The sequence below is a fragment of the Pelecanus crispus genome, chromosome 1, assembly GCF_030463565.1.
Source record: "Pelecanus crispus isolate bPelCri1 chromosome 1, bPelCri1.pri, whole genome shotgun sequence".
NCBI classification, from domain to species: domain Eukaryota; kingdom Metazoa; phylum Chordata; class Aves; order Pelecaniformes; family Pelecanidae; genus Pelecanus; species Pelecanus crispus.
Genome location: NC_134643.1, coordinates 98,217,128 through 98,227,291, shown reverse-complemented (window position 1 = coordinate 98,227,291; position 10,164 = coordinate 98,217,128). Strand labels below are relative to the sequence as shown.

The 10,164-nt window shown below is 49.6% G+C and overlaps 2 protein-coding genes across 3 annotated transcripts; one reads left to right on the top strand and one right to left on the bottom strand.

The window, feature by feature from the left end:
- The first annotated feature begins 732 nt into the window (after positions 1-732).
- Positions 733-3,426, top strand: TAF13 (TATA-box binding protein associated factor 13). 2 transcript variants are annotated; one of them, XR_012831749.1, is made up of 5 exons: positions 733-759; positions 938-1,016; positions 1,557-1,654; positions 2,550-2,892; positions 3,387-3,426. XR_012831749.1 is itself a non-coding variant. In XM_075723032.1 (4 exons), the coding sequence occupies exons 1-4, from the start codon at positions 733-735 to the stop codon at positions 2,718-2,720; spliced, it is 375 nt and encodes a 124-aa protein (XP_075579147.1). In that variant the 3' UTR covers positions 2,721-3,364. The 2 variants fall into 2 exon arrangements, 1 of the variants encoding a protein (XP_075579147.1); XM_075723032.1 differs by lacking the exon at positions 3,387-3,426 and having other exon boundaries at positions 2,550-3,364.
- Positions 3,427-4,150: 724 nt separating this feature from the next.
- On the bottom strand, positions 4,151-9,882 carry RMP64 (ribonuclease MRP subunit p64). Its single transcript, XM_075723625.1, has 9 exons — positions 9,714-9,882; positions 9,322-9,476; positions 8,442-8,518; positions 8,205-8,336; positions 7,784-7,861; positions 6,506-6,867; positions 5,686-5,747; positions 5,048-5,298; positions 4,151-4,588 (listed from the first exon to the last, which is right to left on the bottom strand). Exons 1-9 carry the CDS (start codon positions 9,865-9,867, stop codon positions 4,192-4,194), a joined length of 1,668 nt encoding a protein of 555 aa, XP_075579740.1. The 5' UTR covers positions 9,868-9,882; the 3' UTR covers positions 4,151-4,191.
- Positions 9,883-10,164: the final 282 nt, after the last annotated feature.

Here is a 10,164-nt window from a genome sequence, read left to right as displayed (position 1 = left end):
GGAACTCTGCAGTCCTACCCCTGTGTTCTCTTCCCTTCATCAAACCACTTCTTGGGCAAGGAAAGCAAGGGTTTGTCTACACTGGGGAGCGGTTACACGGCAAGCTGGTTACTGTAGGCAGAGAACCGAACCAAAAAACAAGGTCTATACCTACAAAGGAGAATTAGACTTTACAATTTTTTCTCCCGAAGAAAACACACTATATTAAAAGCCTACTGACATCAAAGCAGCTGAAAAGGACGCCGGCCTTGCAACAACAACTGCAGTCAGCTTTATACTTCAGCGGCCAGGCTCCCACGGAGCACCAGCCGCCCCCCTCCCGGGGGAGGCCGCAGTGCCCTCTCGCCGGTAGAGCAGCCGTTTCCTCAGAGAAACCCTGGCGCTCCGGCACAGCCGGCGTGGCCTCGCTCCGCGCGGACGGGTCTCCAGAGGAGAGCGAGCGGTAGCGCGAGGCGGCGGGGCTCAACCGCCGCCACTCTGCGGGAAGCGCCGGGCGGGGCAGCTGGCCCAGCCAGGCGCGGAGGGCGGCGGGAGCGGAGCTGGCAGCCAGAGTCCGCCGGGGAGAGCAACCGCGGACGGCGAGGAGGAAGAGGTGCGGAGCGCGACAGGCCCAGGCCACCCCAGCCCCCTCCCTCTACCGTACCACAACATAGCGGCCTCCGCGGGGGGCGGGGCGGAGGAAGCGGAAACCCTTCCGCCCCGCCCGGAAGCGCCCGGCGGGGTCTGGCAGTCATGGCTGACGAGGAGGAGGACGCGCCGGTGAGTAGCGGGGGCGCGGAGCTGGACGGGCCGCATCCCAGGCGCCCTCCTGTGCCGCGGGGGGGGCTGCTGGCCCAGGCCTTCGCCCCGAGCCGGGGATGGGGCGGGAAGGGAAGGGGTCGGGTCCCCCGCCGCCCCGGGCGCTGACGGCCGCCCCTCCTCCGCTGTACCCCTCTAGTTTGAAGAAGACGCGGAAGAAGCCGGTGGGGGCCTGGATGGCGGGCAAGGCAAGAGGAAGAGGCTGTTCTCCAAAGAACGTGAGTCGAGCCGAGCCGAGCCAGAAACCCCTGCCCAGCGCCGACAGGTCACTCGCTGCAGGGCTCCCTGCGGCTTTTAGGGACGGTGTCCTTCCCCCAAACACAGCTGAAACTCTGAGGAGGCAGCTATGGAGTTCCAAAACTCAGTTTTCCTTAGCAAAGCAGCGGCTTTCATTCTGTGCCCTGGCTGAAAGTGCAGAAAGCTGTCGTGTAGACCCCCCAAAAAAACATTGCTAATGCATCCTCTGAACCTAACTGTGCCAAAGGTCAGTCACGCTGTCAATGTTCAGTATTCGGTAGGCTAAATGCATATTTAAAGAGTGCGTCATCAGACATGCTTCTCTGTATATACAGCATGAGGCTTTTGTTGGCTTCTACCTGCTTATTTCCTGTATGTTTGCTCAAGAATCGTCCTGCCCAACAGACAGGAGTGCCATCCTGGTGCGTGAATGCGTAGGCTGGGGAGCTCTACCTAGGTGTGTGCTGCTGAGAGCGCTGAATGGATGAAAGAAGCCTCACGCTGAGCGTTTCTTTCTGCAGTAAGATGCATGATGTATGGATTCGGGGATGACCAGAACCCTTACACAGAATCAGTGGACATTCTTGAGGACCTGGTAATAGAGTTTATCACAGAAATGGTAAGTCAGCTCTAGACAGCATCCTCACTAAGACTTTAGTCTTCTGAAGGTTAATACCTCTGACTCAAATACTGCATTATCCCAGGCCCAAAACTCAGATGCTAGTAGGAAAAAGCTAAACTTAGACTTCGCTCTTCCAAGATTAAGACAAAACTCTTCCTCCATGTGGATTTAGAACAGTGTCTGAAGTCCTTAAATAGCAGTTAGATTAGTATTGGGGGAGGGAATACACAGCTGACTTTGGGGTTTACTGTGGCATCATGACATGGGCAGCTCACAAAAGACAAGGCTCAGCTGTGAAAGTCTATTGACTTCCTGTGTACTCCCAGTGTCTTTACATGGATGGGAACGTAGCTCTGCGCTACAAAAGAAATGCAAGCTTCTGGGGCCTGAAGCTGTCACTTTTCCAGACATTTGGATACTCTTTGAAAGTTTGTTTTCTTTTTTTTCCAAAAAGTTATTCATACTGTTTGTGGATTCCTTTTCTTTTGAAAGGCTGGCCTTGCCTTCCCTCATCAAAATGCCCTAAACTGTCCTGTGACACAGGTACTTCACGTTGCTTCCAAGTTCTGCCTGATGCTGTTAATCTTCAAGCACTCTGCAGGCTGGGTGTCCTACATGTAATCTGGCTTTAGTTTTGATATCATTACTGTTATGTGTATATAGCGGTATGTGCTGGGTGTAAGTGTTATCACTTAGAGCAGCTGGGGTCAGCAGAGTGACAGCAAGTCTATGGTTTATTGGGAAGTTCTCTTGTGACTAGGATGGTGGTGCCCAGATCCTGCAATTGCTTACTTTTTGATTATAAAACAACAGGAAATAAAGTGGAATTGTGAGCTTAAAAGAAATTAAGGGGTGAAGGAACCCTGCTGACTTTCCCCTTTTCCTCTAACAGACACACAAGGCCATGTCAATTGGGCGGCAGGGTCGCGTACAGGTTGAGGACATTGTCTTTCTAATCCGCAAAGACCCCCGGAAGTTTGCCAGAGTTAAAGACCTCCTAACTATGAATGAAGAACTGAAACGAGCCAGAAAGGCCTTTGATGAAGCAAACTATGGATCTTGATTCTGTGTGCAGGCCACACTGGGGCATTACTTGGGCACCTGCTGCCCAAAAGGAAGGAATGTTATGTGTGGTGTTCGGAGGGGTTATTCAGGATGGAGGTCACTGCTAGGATGTCTGCCCTTGCTCCTAGCATCTTCTGAAAAGTATTCAAGCAGCTGAATGTTATCTGATTGTACGTGGTATACTTATGTATTTTTATACCATTTTATGAAATAAGAGCTCTCAAGATTTTTGTAATGGCAGGAAGTCTGTCTGAAGTAGGACTGTGTTGAATCAGATATCTAGAGGGCTAATGAGGGGTGACTCTCTACAACTATTTCAGTTATCACTGGCTATTCCTGTCACAGGAAACAGAAGATGGATCTTGGTTAACTGGACAGTCTTCAAGGCCAAACTACTATAGAAGTTCTGCTCCTTGCTCTGTATATGCTCTTTGAATAAAACATTTTGTTTGTGCCCACTCCTCATAACTAATCATATAATTGATCTATTCACACAAGGTGCATAATACAGGGGTTTTAGCACTTAATTGGCTAGGAAGGTAATTTTTATTTCTGTCCCAATGGGCACAGCTCTTTTGTTTTTTTACCAATATTAAACCTAGAAAATTGAAGTTAACCTATGCCAGATTTACTTGCACTTACAGCCTTGCCTTTCCTTTGGCAGGTGCTCTACAATAAAGCAGATTCCTGTTTTTCATTCCAAGACAACTTTTTCTTCATATTTTCTGGTGATCCTGGTCTTGGGACTTAGTGACAAGCAAGAGCCTGGCAGAAACGACTAACCCCATTGCTTGTTCTACCATTATTTCATTAATACATGTTGGAGTAGCTGCGCTTTACACTGCCAAGCAGGCAGAAGTTGCACTTACATTGAGAAGATTTCAGGACAGTGAGAAACATGTACACCAGTCAGGAGTTTACTGTTGCAGGCCACAGCTGTGCCTTCCCCTACTCAGAGGTAGTAGGTTCAGTTAACTCTTCATTTCAAGACAAGGATAACAAACACTGAACAGCAATAATACTGTAAGTCAAGGCTGCCCCCTATACAAGCAACACAGAAGGAAGGGTACAAGACTGCTTCCTTGGAAAAGTGGTGGCAAGTCTTTTGCCCTAAGCAGCAGCAAGTGATCAGCTGCTGCCTTCCGCCGTGGATGGTCACTATGTGCACTGTGGATTTGACAGCAGCACTTAACATGTGGTCGAGCAATAGAGAAGGAACACTGAGTAAGGGTAACTCAAAGTCACTGTTCCTGGACAAGGCTAGGTAAAAGGATGAAGACTATTCAGCTGTTTGGAACACCCTTCCATAAAAAAAGGCTAAGCTGTTTTATAAAAAAATTAACAAAATAGTTTCTGCTTTCTTAGCAGAATTCAGGGTGCAAGTTACCAAGACACCATTAGGGTTCTGAGAGTGGCACCTGAAAAAAAATTGGAATGACTTGACCCCTTTCCTCCTTGCAAGTCTGGAGTCAGACACCCATTGCTGCAAAAATAGAATCAATATCCATGTTCTCAGTAGCTTCTTTCCACACAGGGCCAGGGCTTCCTTCCAGCAGCAGCTGCTTAGGGGTCCGTGCTGTGTTTAGTTTGACACAGCCTGTATCAGCACTGGGATGTCCTTCCCGACTCGGAGGCCCATCCTGGTAAGCTGGGAGGATGAGTGATGCACTGTTCTCACAGACCCCAAAAAGCTCAGAAGGTTTTTGCCGAACAGTCTTCAGAGTTCTCTTCAAGCACACGGATGATTTGATCCTCCTTCGACAGAACCGTGCCCCAAGGTACTGCTTTGGCCAGCGTGTATTTTGTGACCCATACAGGAGGTATTTACAGACAGATGTTTTGACACAGCACAGTTTTTTCTTCAAGCTTAAGGGGAGGAAGGTGCACAAAACATAACTTTATCAGCTGCTAAAGCGTTATTTCATTTGGGGTTTGGAGAGACTTGGTTATTAGCCTTCTCTACCATTTTCCTTGTCATACCAAGGAGATACAACAGCACCTTGTACAACAGTAGCCAGGGCATTCTGAAGACAGACAACACCCCTTGCATCATATAATTGTTACCGTTAAACATGCACATGATTTAAGTTGCATTTTCATCTGCCCTCTTAAATATTTGTGCATTTGTTAGCCTTTTAAATCCTTTCACAAATGACTGAAGCTAAACAGAATGTTCATGTCAGAGCGTCCAGTAACCTGAAGTAGTGATCCAACATTTGAGTTTAAAAAGAATGGTTAGACCACTGCGTTTCTCTACACTGTAGGAAAATACATATTAAAATGTAAAGTGTCAGATCCAGAAACCCCACACCCGTGCACAATTACCTGCATCCTTGAGCCTCTACGTGGTGCAGCCGGTTGCTTTTCAACAACTTGTTACGCAGAAAATAAGCTTCTGATTTGAATTTGTTGCCTTTGCACCACAGGATAGCTTTTCTGAGTGCCTCTGACAGCTCCCCAAATGACGTAGCTATTTGGACCATCTGTACAAGAGATCCAGCATGCTGCAATTTTGCTATACGAGAGGAAAGCGGTGCTGACTTTACTTTAAAAGGTGTTGATGCAATGCTTATACCCTGAAACAAAGAATAACAAAAACAGTCTTTTAAAAACATGACATGCCTGATCCTCTCTGCTGGAGAGGAGCAGAGCACTGAAGTTTTTGTAAGAACATTCCGTATTTCCTAAGGAGAAAGTGGAAGAGCAGTCTTGTTTTGCGGAATACAAAGACAGATAATTGGTTCATATTCCTGTCTACCACTGACTTGCTCTCTGGTCATTTCACAATTCCTAAGCAGATATTCATAGTGATTTCCAGTGCAAAGCTTCCACGCTAACTTGGATTGTTAGACAAGAAAAAATAAGGCAGGGAAAGGGGACATTTTCAATCAGAGATATCACGTTTTGAGTGTTAGGGTCTTTAAAGTTTAAAAAAAAAAAAGTTAAAACGGTACCATACAAACCTCTTGTGTTGGAGGTCTGGATGGTCCAAGTAAGCTCTTCACATCAAATCCCAGGTGCTTCCCTACAAAGGGATATAAGAGTTCCCATTATGAAGTAAAGACAGTTTCAAGTCTTTGCACAGAGACACCGCAGTGCTTTGCCCTGCTGAGCTCAGATCTCCCGCTGTCTCAGCACGCTCACACCTGTACTCAGCATTTCCAGGCAAACTCAAGGGGACAATGCTTATCTCACATGGCAGCTGGCAAGGGATAAAGAGGATGCAGAGATTTACAGACAGCTGCAAAGGAGAACTTAATGGGTAAAAGCTTCACGCAAACACCTGGATGCCTGCAGTCACTGGCCATAGCCCTGACTGCAGGGGAAGACTTGGACGCAGCCCAGAACCAGCAAGCACAGGATACTTGCATCCTGTACTTACAGCCTTATCTACTCTTGCATGGACTGCAGACAGTGCTCTTAGCTTCCGTCACTATCCTTGAGCCCCATCTATGCAGAAGCAGGAAAATGCAAATAACTATTTACAGGACCTGTATACTGCATTCATTACCTGCTTCTCTCCAGGCTGTATCACGTTTAAAAAACCAAAAAAAACCCACAAAAACAAACCCCCCAAAATCACCTCACAATACTGACATTATCCACAGCTTTATAAAGGCAAGGGTACATGCAGCATTCTCCTCCTCTTCCAAGGACAGGAGAGGGGAGTTTGTACTAGAACCGCACTCTGTGGGTAGTAGAAGTGCTTGGCACTGTTGGACAGAAGTTGCGGTCAGTCTCCGAGATGTCAGAAACCAGTAACACTGTGGCACAAGGCTTTACCTCTGCTGGCTCTGGTCACCAGAACTGCCTCTCCGATGTCTATGGGGCATGGGATGCTACAGCTTTTCACAGCACGCGTGCAGGTCGCAAAATTTCTCTTTTTGCCGACCTCTGATGCTGCCTCTGGCATTGTTGGGAAGAGCTTCTTCAGCCAGCTGGTAGGTTTTTTTGCTGTAAGCATTCTAGCCTTTTGCTTCTTCACCTCAGAAGAAATGTTAACTCCAAGGAAGTTACTGATATCAGAAGGGAAGGTAAACCCCTTGATGTAAGGCACCTGTTGGGTCTCAGATACCAGATGAAGTGATGTTGACAACATGCCATACAAGGACATGAGGCTCTGCAATACACACCTGTACTGAACCCTGAAGAGAAAAGACAAAAAGATAGAGTCTCCTCTAGCAAAACCTTGTGCTCACTGAACAACTACCTTCAGCTCAAGCGGAAGAGCTGATGGAAGAAATCCAAGCTGCCCTTTCCCTATTCCCCTTCAATACACGCTTATCTTTTTACACTCCATCACCACACTTTCCTTAATATTAGTCTGAGCTTTAAGGAACTGTTCAAGATCAGAATGTAGGAGTGACTTGGCTAGTAAATACCTGATCAGGAGCCCCTCTGCTTCCCTAGAGCTTTGCTGAGTGCTGCACCCGAGACTTATCAGGTTCTCGGGTCACGTCCAAATCATTTGACATGAGGTCTTCCCCCCAAAAGCAACCTGTAGCAACTCAGGATAATGGTGCTAGCACTGGTGCTGTACAATCGCCTGCTTACTGGGGAGACAGATCTCTTGTGCCAAAGTATGTTTTACTGAGTTCTTCCACACAATGCTGTTACTCCTTCAGCTACAGACAGCAGTTACTTTCTCATACTGAGAGAGACCAGAACACTGATTTCCCTGGAAAACTCAGCAGTATTACAGAACAACTTTATCCCAGCCTTTCCATTTCAGCACGAGGCAGGACTTATTGCTTGGTGCAAAGAGTACCAGATGTTAGTGTTTGTAGCAGGCTGGTATTAACACTGTGATTTTATTAGCACCACGTAAAGTTTGCCATGAACCAAGAGCAAAGCCTTCCATAACAGCATGTAAGAAGTCTCTCTCCACTTACACAACTCTTCAGGTGCTAGAATCAAGTCCAAAAGGATGGAGGGAGCCCCCCTCCTCCTCCCAACTGAATAAAGCTCACTCAGCAGCAAGGCCTAATTACAAGCCCTTCTCCCTGACAGGCACATCAAACAGACAGACAATAAACAAGACAGACTTTTGAATACACAAACCATAGCCGGCTCAACAACCCTGAAGCCACAGTGTTCAAAAGTATGAATTCTTCCGAGCAGAGATGTTTAACGGACAAGCTGAAGATTACACTGGTTAAGGATAAAAAATAAACAGCATGTAATGAGACTTGCTGAACACACCAACTAGAGGCAATTCACAAGGCAATATCCTGGATAGTTTGGGAGATGAGTATCCGAACTTTGGGTTGCTCAAGGCCGGAACAGCAGCCAGCCAACAGCCTGAGGTTCCTACATAATAACTTGAAAATAAGATGTTTGCTATCAAAGAAACTTCAAGCTGCACGTATGAATTGCACAGTTGAGTCCATCAGCAATACAGGGCCTAGAGCAGACCTAGTTTTGGTCTCGTGAGGTGCTGCTGGTGAACTGTAAGAATGTTTTCATGGTGAAAAAAGGATACAGAAAAGCTTTACAGCAACAGTCCAGTAGACGTAGTATGAGCTTGCAACCTCCCAGTACCTTCAGAGCCACTGTTTCCAGCATAGGCTGGCTGGGAACTAAGCACTCTGCATGGGCTTGGGATGTACTTTTCCTGTGTTGATACAAGGATGAGAAGATGGTTATGATTTAGCATTCCCCCTTTAGCTCTGCAGACTGAGTTAATGGAATGTATAACATACGGGATCACAACACTTACTTGGGAATCAGTCCTGCCAGAGTTTCAATGCAGCCCACCAAGTTCATTTTCCATAGGCGCTTCAAGCATTGTTCTACCTAGAAAAAAACAAAACTCCTTTGACTAGTATTTTGAGAGACAGGAGTGTCTTGGTCTAAGAACTGACACTATATTAAGTGACACCTTCTCCTCAACAGTTTAACAGCATAAATTGCAGGTTTGCGTGATGGAATGCTCTGGTATGTTCCTGTATCTGCACTATGATGAAAAAGATCCCTTTATCACACTACTGTGAATAGGGAATTAAGTGAAAGGCTGGAGTAGGCCATCGTTAATTAGTGCTGCATGGTTTCTCCCTGCTGTATGCAGTGGCCTTTGGTAGTGGCCTTCAAGAATGCAAATGCATAAACAAATCAAGAAGGTAAGAACAACTCCTGTTCTATTTCAAAACAGGTATTTGAAGATCCTGGCAACACCTCTACCTGGTAAGGAGTTCGCTTTTCATCTTAAAGCAGAAAGTGCCTAATAGAGTAGCCTAGGATTATTCTTCTAACCTCCTATTATTACAATTAATTGCAAATAAAATCCCTGTATTACTTGTGTATTTGAAGGTATGTAATTGTACCTACTTCAGATCTCGGCATGAGCCTGAGAGACAGAATATTGGTTCCACAGGGCTGGAAAGCAGAAATTGCGCTGGCTGCACAGAGCCAGGAAACCCACTGAACTGAACTGTGAGGAGGCTTAAAGATGACAGAAACGCACCTACTCCAAAATACTCTGCATGATGCTCCAGGCACCAAGCGCTACTCCAAACGCCTTTCAGGGAGGGGTGACTGGGGGCCGGGGGTGCAGCGACCAGCTGCCGGTTACCTGCCGGCCGGCCGGGGCTGCTCCTCACCTGCTGCAGGGCCAGGTAGGGCCGGTGCCGGAGCAACCTGCTGTGGTAGACGTAGAGCACGGCCCGCAGGACGCGTCCCTCGGCGGCCAGGCCTGTCCCCGACAGTCGCTTGCCGGCCATGTGGCACCGCCGCCGCAGCGCCGGCAGCCACTTCACTGCGGGCGGCAGCCGGGCACCGCCTCAGCACCCGCCGCCGCCCCGGCCGCCCCGCGCGCGCCCCAACGGCCCCCAACGGCCCCGCCTCCCGCGGCCGGCGAGCGCCGACCGACCAACCGCCGCAAACGCCGCCGTCCCGCACGGCGCCCGGGAGCGGCTTAAAGCGCCTCCCGCCCCTCCTCGGGCCCCCGCCGCGCCCCAGCCCGGCCGCACGGCCCGGCGCCCGCCCCCGGGACCTGCGGGGTGCTCGGCCGCCACGGCCACCGTCGCGCTGCTCGCGGGCCACGGCACGTCCAGCCGGTTCCACGCCGCCTCGGGCGCCGCCATCTTCCCCAGTGCGGGGGCGGCGCTGCGCAGGGCAGGAGGCAGGCCGAGCGCGGGCGGGACCATGTTGGCGGGGGGGCGAGGGCCGGACTAAGTCACCCTGGCGCGGGGGCGCGCTGCTCCCCGCGACAGGGCTTGCCCCCAGCGCCCGGTGTGCCGTCCCCCTTCCCCGCCCAGCGCACCTCGGGCGCTGCTGGGTGCCTGCACCCCAGAGCCGCGGAAGGGAAGCTCACGGGTTCCCCCAGCCGCCCGTGGCCGCGGGGAGCTCCGGGCCTCCCGCCTGGCAGGGCCGAGCCTGGCAGCACAGCCCGGCTCCGCGGCGCGGCAGGGCCCCTGCGCGGCAGGCGGGGGCAGGAAAGGCCC